Genomic DNA, 13,870 nt, shown 5'->3' on the forward strand with positions numbered 1-13,870 from the left:
GCTAGAGCTTAATTCAATGGGTGATATTCACTACATTTATATAGTAATTATAGAAATTCAAAATTGCTCTAATGCATTGATTGAATATTGAAATCTGGATGCACATTTTATACAACAATATGTTTGGTTTTTAATTTCTGTATATAACTTAGTTGAATCCGTATTTCAATCTTCAAACAAACTCAATGGTAGTCCCTTGACAATAATTTAGAACTTTTCAAAATATTAGTCATTGATTAATAAGTCAAACAAAATGTCATTTGTAAATCAATTTCATGAAAAATCATTCACATCAATCAACTAAAGCATTAAACCCTACATTATAAACATTATAAGTCAAACAAAATAGAATGAAGCATGCAATTTTTGTAACTATTAATATCAAAATACAAAAAATGAAAAAAAAAAAAATAGCAGAATTATAAAATTTGATATTTTGAACACAATGGGACCCATTTGAGGTGAAAGTTGACTTCTAATGGCAAATGGACATAAAATTTTAGAGAAGTTCTGCTTAAGTGGGAGTTGAGACATAACACTTAGGAGTTGACTCCTTCGTGTTTTGTATCGACTTTAAATGCATGGGAGTCAAACCATCTTGGACAGGGATTTAATTTTCAAAAAAGTTTTTAGTGAGAGTCGACCCACAACTCGAGGGATTTGACTCCTTCATGTTGTGTACCAACTCCAAGGTCCTGGGAGTCAACTCCATTTTGATCGAAACATTAGTTTTTTATTATGTTTAAGAGGTAGTCGACTCCTAATGTAATAGCTCGAGCCTTCTACGCTCCCGACACTGCTACCTCACGATCTTCTCTATCCCCCTCATTAGTAGAGTTTTTGCCTTTCGTGGGAATCGAACCTTGTACCCTGAGGTTCAAGTACATGTTCAATCCACTCCCACTACCAATTGAGCTAAGTAGCATGAGTGAGTCAACCCATTTGAGGTGGAAGTTGACTTCTAATGCCTAAGTTGCCGCACGATATCATGAAACTATAACTCTTCAAACTATTGCAACTTTGCAATTTTCATACCGTGGATGATGCATTTTAAAATCTCATGGCACTGTAAAAAAATACATATTCGTTAGAAAGTTCAAATATTATAACACATATGTTTAAAAGAATAAACACATATTTATTTTACCTTTCCACCCCACACGTGCCTAGTAGCATGATTTGCATATTGAGGAAGTAAGGAAGTGTCATAGGGGACTCTTGAAAAACATCAGAAACAATTGTAACAGCAACATATTCATCAAAATGGACTCCTCGGGTTTATGGGGAAGCAGCAGGTGACACGTGCCTTTAAAAAGATGAAGTCGAAGATACCTGAACTCGAAAAGACGACACTTCTGCATCAAATGAATTGACACCAACTTTGATCGCGATGATTTAGCTCTTTCCCTGTGGACATATGCATGTTGGACCACTCTACCGTGCCTTATTCTATTTTGGTTGTCAGCCATTTTACCCATAATTAAACTTTTTTTTTTATCATCATCACAGAACTCAAATTCAGATGACAGACATGCAAAATCAAACAAATTCAGTTGCATAAAAGTTACAAATGCGCACTTCCGTAATTCAAAAAATTAAAATAAATACAAAATCTTAAAATGCACTTCCGCAACACTTGAAACGCAGAAGTTGCATAAAACGCTGAAACCCAACGAACCATTTGCTCTAAACATCAAAAAATATAAATGCATGTCTCAGTAAATTAATTATTATGAGTGTAACTACAACCTAATTTACTTTAAACAACCTATTTAAGTATTGCATTCATCAATAATAAAAATAAAAACGAAGTAAATACAGGGGCGGAGCCAGGATTAAAATCTAGGGTTTTTCGAAAATGAAAGTAAAATATATAAAAAAAAGTACGAAAAAATTCTAGTCTAATCGTAAATGCATTCTTCTCTTGTTCATTTCCTGAAAACACTTGATGATATCCATATCATCAATTGTATTAAACATCTCTTTCTCCACAAATATCACTAAGCAATCATTTAGTCATGGATTAGCCATTCCACTTCTCAACTCATTCTTAATATATTTCATCCCCAAGAATACTTGCTCAACACTTGCAGTGACCACCGGTAAGGACAAAACTAGTTTGATAAGTGTGTGTGGTTATAATTAAAATCTAATAATTAATGATGATTTAGAGTTCATTGACAATATTATAAATATTAATTATATGGTTAGTACATACAAATTAAATTTATACAAAAATAAAGTTTATGCAAAAAATGTTGAAGTGGTTAGAAGAAAAAAGTTAATTCTGTGTTTTCATTTGTGCCGATTAAAAACAAATTATTTCATTTTATTTATAGTTAAAGTTTTAGTTGAAAAATGAGATTAAAAGATAAGAAAGTGATAATTAATTTAAGTTTTTTTTATTGAGATATAAGAAAAAAAATCTATAATGAAATATACTAGCACTTAGTAACACCTGGCGTTAAAATTCCTAATAAATATGAAGGAAAAAAATTAAGGATTTATTTGAGTAGGAGAAGAATAATAAATACTTAGACTAAGTAAAGAGGTGAAGGTAAAAAATTAAAGCGTAATAAAAAAAGAACAGAATATGCATAATCTCTCGGTTACCTATACCCCATTAAAAAACTTATCAAATGTTAAAAGTGGATGCTCTTGGATTGAATTGAGTGGAGTAGAAATTGAGTAATGTTTTAAGCTTGAATGCAATGCAGTAGAAGTTGTAAGAAAACTTAAAAAAATGATGAAAATTGAGCTTGCTCACGAACTTTGTTTTGAATTCTGAATAAGTTTTTAAAATTAAGAAAGAAGGGTAAAGATCTTATGCAATAATTTAACTCAAAACACGTCCACAGATATACTTCTGTAGTATTTACTAAGTTATGAAATCAAGGGTTTTACAAAAGTATACATACCTACTCACCCAGAAAATTACAGAGATAATTTTTCAAACTAATTTATAACAAAATAAAAACGATTCTCTTACAAAGTGTTGTGTTGTGATGTGAACTTTTGAGTGCATCCAAAAGTGTATCTCTGTATTTGAGTAGCATTTTAATGTTGTGTTTCAAAAATTCAAACTCATTACTAATTCCTTATTTCACATGTTAATATCATACAATATCTAATAATAAATTTAATTTTTCACTCTCTTTTTACCTCTTTCATTTCACACACATATTCTTCTAATACCTTTTTTTTTTAATGTTAGTACGCATGACAATGGATCGGAGTGGAACCGAGACAGATTTTCCCCTCTAATATTTATTCTCAGTCTCAAACTTAATCAAAAATAAATAATTATATTCAAAACTCGTTCTAAGACTATGTACAATGGGGGTGTTGAATTTTTTTTTCAACTGTTGAATTCATGCAATGATATGTTTAATAGTTTGTTTAATATGACGTGGATTACTTTGTATTGAAAGAATTCAACATGTTGAATGAATGAGAGTGGGGGCCACATACAATATTTTGCAAAATCATATTGGTTGTTGTGATTATTTGAATTTTTAGTGTGTTGTGAATGGTGGTAAAGTAGGGTGTTGAATTTTATTAAACAAAATTATTGTAGTGAGTAAAAGTTGAATGTGTGTTGAATTATTAGGTGGAAGAGAGAGAAGATGATGTGGAGTATAAAAAGTGAAAAAATAAGGTGTTGAATTTGGAAACCATAGTAAATAGTCTAAAGAGACTTGGGTGTTTACGTTCTATTTCAAAATTCTAACAAATATTAGAAATAATAAACTATTAAGGAATATTCTTATCTAGCAATGACAAACAAGTTAGATAGAGTTAACCATAGATTAAATTGTCTTGAAAATCTCTCAAAATTTAAACAATTTAATAAATAATTAAAAATATAAGATTAAATGAATGACATTAAGAGTATGTTCGTATGTTTTATTGTTTGGATTGATTAAAAACGGATGGAATGAAGCGGAACCGGATGAAATGCATTTCATCTCATTCCATCACTTTCCATCATTTTTTTATACCCTCCAATTTGAATGGAATGACAAAATCTCCGTATTCCGTCATGAAATACTCAAACAATAGAATAACATCTTTATTTTATTCTACTCCGTTTCATTCTATTCCGCTCCACTTTATTATGCTATTTTCATTTTACTCTATCCAAACATAGCCTAAGTGATTGAATGGAGGTAAAATGTCCATCTTTAGAGATGGAGAGAGAAGTTATCACCATTAATTAAATCAATTTAAAAAAATTCAAACTTACATTTCAAATATTTTAAATAATAAATATAAATCAAATATTAATTTAATAATCAAACAATTGATATTCTAAATTATTTAAATCAAATATTCTAAATTACTACCTCCGTTTCTTTATATAAGAGACAATTCACTTTTCTAAATTCATTGAATAATTAATGTATCTAGTCAATATACATACCAGATACATTAATTATTCAATAAACCTAAAAAGGTGGATTGTCTCTTATATAAACGAACGGATGTAGTATTAATGAAGGATTTAGAGATGAATTAAAGTAGCATTTCATTACCAATCTCATATATATATTTTGAAATCAGAAAAATAAATTCAAACTCAAGCAAAGTAAATTTTCTCCATCAGATTGAGTTCGAGCGGATACCCGACCAGTAGTGGGTACGGATATTGTTGTGTGTTAGTCTATTATCCACAAGATAAAATTGAAAAAAAGAGTGTAGTATGTTGCAGTATGTACCTCATGCCCTTTATCCATTCGTGAATACTATAATCACAATTAAAACCGCGTTTGAACCACGTCGACCGTTGACTAAAACCAATGAACTTGCACGCTTCTTCGAATCCAACTTGCCAATTTGGTAGCAATTTAGCATCAATAAATATCTAAAGCCTATGAACTTAACACAACAACTTGTAAATACAACTTGACAACAACAAATCAACAATGAAACATCAAATCCAACCAAACAAATTGGATTACAACTATAGACAGTAACGAAAACAGCGTGACCAAACATAGTTACTTAGTAAGATTTACATTTCAACTAATTAAAAAAGTCACCTTAAATTAATATTCTAATGTCGGCTATTCACTGTCTTAATTTTAACTCTTTGCTCAACACCGACGAGGTTGAAATAATTGCCAAACCGTCATCTTGTTTCTCTCCACACGAATGCCACCAATCCTATGGCATTCACACTTCCACTCTTTTGAGTTTTGACCCGTCACTGGTACTATCCTTAATAAATATTTAATGCTTAGCTATGTCAACTTGTTAGCAATCAGTACCAAGATTCTGTCTATATATATGCATATACTTGTGCTACTGTTTTATTCATATTGAAGGGTTTTTGCATGAAGGGTTTTTGAAAAGTTGACAACTATATTGAAGGACAAGATATAATTAACGTTTGTGAATGTTAATGATGTTTCCTGGTCTTAATAGAGAGGGAGAGATGTCAGCTATGATTTCTGCTTTAACTCATGTCATATGTGGTGATGATCACAATCACAACAATGATGGTGGCGGTGGTGAGAATCAGGATATCAAGCCTTTTGTTTCTGCAATACAATCTTCAACTTCTTTGTCTTATGGTGAGAGTTCTTCCCTCAAAAGAAGAAGGGAGGATGGTGGATTTTGTGACAATAAGCATCAAGGTGAATATTCATATTATAATTATTAGAATTAACCGAACAAATTTTTAATGTATTAATGGATTTGATTCGATGAAATGCAGTTGTGGAATGTTCAAGCGAATGGACGAATACGATAATAACTACGGAAAGGAACCAAAGTGAAGAAACCATATATGAATACAGAACAGACAATAACAACATGCCAAACGAAAATGAGCCAAAGAGAAAATACAGAGGAGTGAGACAGAGGCCATGGGGAAAATGGGCTGCAGAGATAAGAGATCCTTTCAAAGCTACAAGAGTATGGTTGGGAACATTTGAAACAGCTGAAGATGCAGCCAAAGCCTATGATCAAGCTTCATTGCGGTTTAGAGGAAACAAAGCTAAACTTAATTTCCCCGAAAATGTTAGACTCAAGCAACAGCCTTTTGTTGATCCACCAATGACTCATTTGAGTGGTTCACATTCTAGTACTGATTCAATGGTTCAGAATGAAGCTATTTATACTTTGCAAGGTTCCAATAAGTTTTATGATTATTTTCATGGTCAGAATATACCCATGGCTTATTCTCTTCAGAATTCAATGTGGCTGCCATCAGGTTCAAGTTCTTCTTCTTTTAGTTCTCCACAGACAACTTCTTCAATTCCTTCTGTTTATTCTACTCAGTTGCCACCATGGCCTTCTGGATATAGCTCCTCACCTTCTGGCTGATATTCATCCATTTTATTTTAGAATAGTATATTACAAGTGTATGTATTCTTTTTCTTTGGTAATTTCCTTTTATTTAACTCTCTCCCTCCCTATTTTTTGTCCCCTAATATTATAAATTTTTGGGAAAGTTCGAATAGCTTAGAAAAGAGAGGAAGAGCCAAAGGAATAGTAGAAATATTATAAACTATGTAGGATCGAAAAAATAATTCTACCAAAAAAAAAATGAAATAGCAATAGATTATATAGACTATATAAACTAATATGAAAAGAAAGTCAGAAAATTAATACTGCTGTTATTATCTTCGGTTATTATGTCTTAAATGAATTTGCAAATTATATCGTGATGATTTTTCTAGGAAATTTTGAAGACTAAAGAGTAGTGTCTAAAATCATTCAAATATCTAAATTATAGAAACATAAGTTAATTAACTCTCTCCAAAATTAAAGAGAGAGCTGCTCAAGTGAAACAGATTTATTTATTATTTACAATAAAAATTGGTAAAATATCGGATTTAGAAGAAATGCAAAGTACATAATTATGACGGGTAAATAATAGTAAGAGAATATTAACCGATCTCTACAACATGCCTATGACAACAGATGTCATGCAAACTTTTTTTTTTACGAAAATAAGGATTCATGCAAACTTACAAAACACATTTGCGGCTAACACAAATTTGATCGGACGTGAAATGAAGTACCAAACGAAGGTAAAAAGAAAAATTTATGATAGGCAAGTTAAGGATTAGTTTTTTTAATTATTGAGTGAAGCAATCATTATTAACTTTGCCAATAAAATTATTTTCAATTGTTAACCTCATCCGTAGAAATAACCCACCCAAGGAGTACTTTGAATGTACTCGAAGTTACCAAATTGCAAAATAAAATGAAAGTGACCAAAAGAAGAAAGTAAATATTATGACCAGACAAAAGAATATAAATGAACAAACACTCAATTTCTTGCCACTGCTACAAAAACAAGATCGTTTAGGATCATGTCTGGTAAGTCAGTGGTAAGGTATTTAACAGTAGTATACAACATAGCTACTTTCAGTACTAGAATCATTTATCCATCTCTTCCCTGAACAATTGAATGGCAAAATATAAATTCAAAGAGACAACTGTTTAATGCTATTCACTAACACAACGGGGCAACATTTCAAATGAACCTTCCAGTTCCAGGTAAGGCAACTTCAGTCCAAAACCACATATTAAGGAGCTCCTGAAGGACCTGCGATAAGCATTATGGTTAAAAAGAAAATATTCCAGACATGAACAATCGCTACCAATTTTCATTAATCACTAACTTCCATTGTCCAATTACCTCTAAACAAAAATGGTGAGAAATTTTAACAGAAAGGCAAGAGAAAGAAGGAAAAATGCAAAATTACCGTTATGTGGATCTTCTTAAACCTTTAAAACTGCTTTATGGACCATGGTTTCCTTGTGTATTTGATGACAGCTCTTCTCAACAAGATCAAGCAGTTTCTCTAAATTTGATGCCCATGAATTAAGAATATCATTGCTATCCTTTGCTGTTTGGAAACAAACTATTCCCATTGGTCTATCAATCTTTGCCACCAGAGCCTTCGACACCACCATTTCTGAGAGATGCTTCTCAGCTTCCTGAATTATGTAAGGACTATTGATTAGGAACATCCGCTTTTAAAAACTGATTAATTAAAATGGAAAGGATATAAATAATTTCAAGTTTACAGCTTCTGTTTTCACATGCAGGTCAATAATGAAAAACAAATAAAACTGCTTGAGGTAGCAGATGAACTACTGCAGCATACACAGACCCTGCCAACCACAACCCCCTACTAGCTTCGCTTTGCAAGAACATAAAATTTTATTCTTTGAAACACTTACAGGGGGAATTCCCCCACACCATGATAAAAAGACTAACAGAACAAAACCACAACTACCATTACACACCTCTAGGCTGAGACACAAAAGCTGTGCGAGTCTCTTCAAAGTAATCCTTGCATAGTATTTTGATACAACGAGAATATTCTGAAAGGTTAACAAAATTACTCCATGTTAATGCTCACATAAATAACTTAAAAACAAAAAGAATATCCTACAAATTCGAGCAACAAAGTTGATAGGATGTGAATAAATATAAGAGTATAAGTAAATCACATGTTCAATAATTCTTTGTTTCAGATCTTCTGCTGCTTTTTCACTCAAAAAGTTTCCAGAGACCATCTCATTGTCAAACTCGTTCTTATATGTATCCCAAAGAGCTGTCCATTGGATGACTTCCATGGTTACCACATTCTTCAAAAGTAGCCTAGACACAACATATTACAGATAGACCCAATGACAAAGAATCCTAAATAAAATATTTGAACATGTCAAGCAAGTATGTGAGATAAAAAAATAAGACAATGTACTTGAAGTTTGGAATCTCAGAAAGATTCCTATCATCCAACGTGGAATTGAGAAGGCTCGACTGCATTGGTTCATGTGGTGCAAGAACCAAGAACCAACATATTTTCCTCAGGATCTGTATATGTAAGGAAAATATTCGGAGAAAATGTTATATCATAATATCGTATAACAAAAGAATCATACAGTAACAGAGATAGCAAATATAGAAAGAAAATAGGAATCCTACAGGAATAAACTCAGCTGGGTTTTCTTTGACAGATGGAATCTCGTATATTGCCTTGTAGCAACGGCAAATTTCAAGATATTCATTGTTGTGGGAATAATACCTGGTAGATAGACAGAAAACCAGCATAAGAAAATTTAAGATTTCAGGATCAACATCAAGAAATATCAAGAACTGGGTACTTGAAAAGTATGTAGTATGAATTTAAACTAACATGCACTCATCTAAATCGATTCTTATGTAGTTAAGTGGCATAGCACCAGATTTACTTCCACATATACTCCAGTGTGAACAACTCCCTACATACTATATTACTGTCTCGTATTACAAATCATTTCCCAAACACAAATAAAATAGTGGTAGCAACTCTTTTTCTAACACACGCACTATTTAATTGATTGAAAACTCAAATGGATTTCATTAAATAATGTCGGCCACACCTAATGGGACTCTAATGAATTTTAACCAATAAGAGTGTTGAAAAGAGTGTTAGAGAGCTGTTGCTAGCATAATTCTTTAAGCATATAATTCAAATGAACTGAATTATAAGCAATTGAACTTTATTTTATTTGTGCAAAGAACCCCGTGCAAAAGTGTAGAGTCTGTAGACTGCCTATTGTAAACTCGCAACAGTAGGTTTGACCCTTCCTTAAACCCTGCCATAACAGGAGCCCTTTAGCACTAGGTTTCCCTTCACATATAATTCAATTGAACAAGAAAACGACAGCTGATAGGATCCTTCACAGATAACACAAACTGTTCCTTTGAGACTACTTTCTCACCTGGGATCCTATCAGCAACAGAACATCAAAAATGACAATAGAAAGGAATTGAAAATTTTATAATGAAGTAAAGGAATTTACTTTGCAGAAGAGCATGTTTACAGAGTGACATAACATAATAACTGTTTTATGAAACAGTATCTACATGTTAGTCAACTTAAAAGTTCACTCATCTTTTTAAACCTATGGCCAGCATTCATGTTTTTTTAAGAATTTTTTTTTATATAATTCAAATTGGAAGACAAACTTTGCATCACGTCAGAATGTTCCATTTTTAAAAGTCAGCGATGTAAAACATTATGCTTAATTTCAAGATGGCTGTGAAGAACTGGAATGCAGCAGACAAGAATGAAAACCAGGGGATCATATGTAAAAGGATAAATTACAAAAATTTGGAGAAGAGAAAAAACCCAAGTAATAAAAATGTAGAAAGTCTGTAAGAGAATTCAAAATTTTATCCAAACCAAAAGATACAATCATTTATAGTGTTTAATACGGTACAAGATGCATTAGAAGAGAAAAGTGAAATTACGTTTCTTACAATTTTAAACCAACTCAAACTCTAGCAACCCACAAATGCATTACAAATTAGCTACTTCCAAAACCGATTGGTAGGTCCATCACACCCGCTTTTTTATATGAATAGTTTGATATTATTTAGAAACAAGGCTAATTTAACTCTTCAAAAAAAAAAGAAATTCTTCTTGAATATCATCAAACCAAGAATTAAAATAAATAATGTAATAATTGGTAGTAACAGAGAAAGCCAAAAACACATACACCAATCCATAGTTCTTATAAGTATGTATAGTTTGATATTATTTAGAAACAAGGCTAATTGAACTCTTCAAAGAAGGCAACTCTTCTTGAAGGCCATCAAACCAAGAATTTAAAATAATGGAATACTTGGTAGTAACAGACAAAGGCACAAACACATACACCAATCCACATTTTAGGTTTAGTACTACAAAAACAGATGGCAAGCAAGCAAAAAAATGTTCTATAGACATAGAGAAAAAAGTAAGAGAGAAAACGCTTTAGATGCCATTATATTCCCAAATATATTTAAACAAGCCTGCATAAATGTAAGCAAGGGAAACTATGAAAGAATGAATACATGGAAATAAAAAGAGCAGACAAACAGACAGTCGTTAGCACTACGCCTTGACTTTCAGCTTCTTAAATATACAGTATTGGTTTTTCTTTAAGGGTCTAGCTATAGAATGACCTAAGGGCATTGTTTAAGAACTCCAATTAATATAATTATTAATAGAAAAGGTTAGGTATTTCAATTTCCAGTGCATGGACTGCATAATTTTCACAAAAAGCTTACTATTTTAGACTGTTAAACAATGCACATGGGATAATTGTGCGCATTTCCCTTTCTTTAAATAGGTTAACATAAAAAGCATATCCTCAAATGTTCATGAACTGAAAATCCCGAGAGCCAGGATCTTGAGCATCTACAGTGTTCAGTTTATATAAAATAAAACTGAAAGAGACATCAAAATATACAGGATTGAGCCACAGTATTTATAACTACAGGAAACACTACAATGAGACAGAAAGTGGGAATTCAATTACCTAATCATTAGTTCATAATAAATCCGCTTCAACTCCAGTAGAGATGGAATGTCTGCAGGAGCCTCTTCAACCATATTATCGCCTTCTTTGGGCTTTTTCTTTTCCTTAGATGCATCTATATCAAATACTCTTGGACTAATCTTTCTAGATAGTATTTGTGCACGAACATAATCCTGACGGTCTAGGCACAATCGAACCTACACAATTAAACAAGGAAGATTCTCAAATCAGTAACTTATTATCAACATAAGAAATTGATTGCCTACAATTTATGTCATCTACGAAATAAAGAAATGTGGCTCATACTTGTTCGAGAATGAAGGCAATTTTCTCAGTTTTTGCCATGGCACCAAATGTTTCCACCTGTAAAGGTTACCCATTACATAAGTAAGCCAAACAATATGTTATACTGAACAATTAAATCCAAAAACTGAAGATATAAGCCATAAAAACATGACAAGTTCAAACTTACCGCAATTTCTTGCATCAAATCAGCAGCCTCGGCTATAAGCCCTTGTTCTTCCTTAATCTTGGCAAGTTTCTTGACCAACCGAGCTCTCTCAATCTCAACATAGATCTAAGAAGAACACGATACAACATAAAAATTTGAATAAAAGGTGTCTTATAGGATGGATAATACGCAGAAAAGAGAGTTCAAACACAACACACTCACCTTCCCAGCAGATACACTGTTCAATGTTTTGATAAGTTCAATACGCGTTTCAACATCAGGTGTCTCATCAATATATTGCATAGCTTGCTGGACCATAGCTGTTACAGCCTGCGTGCATATATAATAAACGCATTAGTAAAACATAACATTATGATTCTTATTTTCTTCTACCAATCAATTACACAGCAACTACATAGAAGACTAAATCAACATAAACCCTAAACTATTTCTAAATAAGCAATTGTGAAATCAAGCACAATAATCCATTCCAATGGCTATCTAAACAAATCTTCATCAATATTGCATCCAAAGTTGCTAACCACTCAAACAAACAATAAACAATTTCCATTCTAAACGGAAAAAAAAAAATCAACCAATCGTTTAAAGCGAACCAAAACCCTAAACCTCTTGAAACCTAACTCAAAACGCATCTATCTTCAGCGAGTACCTGCTTAAGTTGACCGCGTCGTTTAGACAAAACGACAATCTGATCGTTTAGGGTTTTCCACGCTTTCGCTTCAAAGCAGAGTTGCAAAATGTCGATTGCAGCTTTTCTGGTGCCGACAATTTCACCGGCGAGACGCATCTGCTTCTCGACGTTCAGCAATTGCTCTATCTTCGCATCTAAATTCTCCGTATTCGCCTACACAACAAATTGAGAAACAATCAAGATTAACAGTGGAAAAGTAGTAGCATGTGAAGCAGACGAAAGAGAGATCTTGAATGGATGAGAGAGGAGAATACCATGGTTGAGTGAGGTTTGGGCGAGAGAAAGAGAGAGATCTATGAAGGAATAGCCGACTAGAAAATTAGAAAAAGGATGTAAATGTGAGGGAGTAAGGAAGCATCAGAAAAGTTAACAAAGTAGTAGAAGCTCATTTTATGCAACTACGTGTGCCAAAAGCCCGTCTGGGCCCAATAATCTCTAGCAGGCTTCCGAGGATTCAACCTTGCACCCCCATAATTTCTAAATCTCAATAATGTCTCTCTCTAATTTACGTCTACAAATTTTAACTGTTTTTTTTATTAAAAAAAATTCTAAAAAAGTCAGGTGAAAATTAAATATTCAGTAGTTAAATTAAAAATCTGGTAGAAAGACAAAATTTCAAAAGCTAAAAGGATAAGGATTTACCAAATATTTATTGCTACTCAATAACCTAGTATTCATTTATTCCAAATATCTAGAAAAATCTGGTGCGAATTTTTCACCTATCGGAAAATTTTAAATTTGATACATCGGATTGTTTGAAATCCCCCAAATGGGGCCTTGTTTTTGTTGTTGAGTTGATCATCGTGAATGAATCTATTGTGGACGGTGCACTAGAAGATTTTACTTATTCACCCTTGATTTAGTATGTTTTACTTATAACTTTCATCGGAACTTTTGATAATGTTAATCGACTTTTGAAAATGTTAAACGACAGATATTTTCCTTTCAGTATGAAGTGTTGTCATGGGCACAATATAATGAAAGACAACAGTGTTATTGTGGTTATCATTCTTTCTAATACAACAAATGGGATATGAGGCGGGAAGTACAAACTAATTTTTGGCAGTGAGAAGGGAGGAAATTACAAGAACCAAGAAAAGTCATAATTTACTTCTATAAGAATAGTTGTGTTCCCTTCTTGGTTGAAATATGTGTCATCGTATCAGCTGGTTGTGGTGGGAACATAAAAGGTTATATGTGATATACACAACCATTGTCTATCTAATGATTTAGACAATCATGAAATACTCTGTCGTCTAAAACCTAAAAAAAGACAATTCGTGAATGACATGACGAAGTACAAAATGACATCGAGGTTCATAATGTGTGTGTTGAAAGATATAAGTGTAGATAATCTGTCAAGTATTGTCAGTTGTAAAAGGCAATAGAAG

The 13,870-nt window shown here is 32.5% G+C and overlaps 2 protein-coding genes across 2 annotated transcripts; one reads left to right on the plus strand and one right to left on the minus strand.

Moving 5' to 3' along the window:
• Nucleotides 1–4,910: 4,910 nt before the first annotated feature.
• LOC131662011 (ethylene-responsive transcription factor ABR1-like) lies at nucleotides 4,911–6,616 on the plus strand. Its single transcript, XM_058931681.1, has 2 exons — nucleotides 4,911–5,639; nucleotides 5,720–6,616. The coding sequence occupies exons 1-2, from the start codon at nucleotides 5,399–5,401 to the stop codon at nucleotides 6,328–6,330; spliced, it is 852 nt and encodes a 283-aa protein (XP_058787664.1). The 5' UTR covers nucleotides 4,911–5,398; the 3' UTR covers nucleotides 6,331–6,616.
• A 651-nt stretch (nucleotides 6,617–7,267) lies between these two features.
• Nucleotides 7,268–12,885, minus strand: LOC131662010 (26S proteasome non-ATPase regulatory subunit 12 homolog A-like). Its single transcript, XM_058931680.1, has 12 exons — nucleotides 12,734–12,885; nucleotides 12,438–12,632; nucleotides 11,990–12,097; nucleotides 11,789–11,893; nucleotides 11,623–11,679; nucleotides 11,317–11,513; nucleotides 8,954–9,053; nucleotides 8,730–8,842; nucleotides 8,476–8,626; nucleotides 8,269–8,346; nucleotides 7,722–7,956; nucleotides 7,268–7,561 (listed from the first exon to the last, which is right to left on the minus strand). Exons 1-11 carry the CDS (start codon nucleotides 12,734–12,736, stop codon nucleotides 7,738–7,740), a joined length of 1,326 nt encoding a protein of 441 aa, XP_058787663.1. The 5' UTR covers nucleotides 12,737–12,885; the 3' UTR covers nucleotides 7,268–7,561; nucleotides 7,722–7,737.
• Between the last annotated feature and the right edge of the window lie 985 nt (nucleotides 12,886–13,870).

Source organism: Vicia villosa, linkage group LG3 (assembly GCF_029867415.1).
Source record: "Vicia villosa cultivar HV-30 ecotype Madison, WI linkage group LG3, Vvil1.0, whole genome shotgun sequence".
Lineage (NCBI taxonomy): Eukaryota > Viridiplantae > Streptophyta > Magnoliopsida > Fabales > Fabaceae > Vicia > Vicia villosa.

Coding starts and splice junctions, on each gene's coding strand:
- LOC131662011 (XM_058931681.1), top strand. CDS start 5,399: ATGTTAATGATGTTTCCTGGTCTTAATAGAGAGGGAGAGATGTCAGCT. Junction 5,640..5,719: donor TTGTGACAATAAGCATCAAG/GTGAATATTCAT, acceptor GATGAAATGCAG/TTGTGGAATGTTCAAGCGAA.
- LOC131662010 (XM_058931680.1), bottom strand. Junction 12,098..12,437: donor GACGCGGTCAACTTAAGCAG/GTACTCGCTGAA, acceptor ATATGCACGCAG/GCTGTAACAGCTATGGTCCA. Junction 8,843..8,953: donor ACCCAGCTGAGTTTATTCCT/GTAGGATTCCTA, acceptor TTACATATACAG/ATCCTGAGGAAAATATGTTG.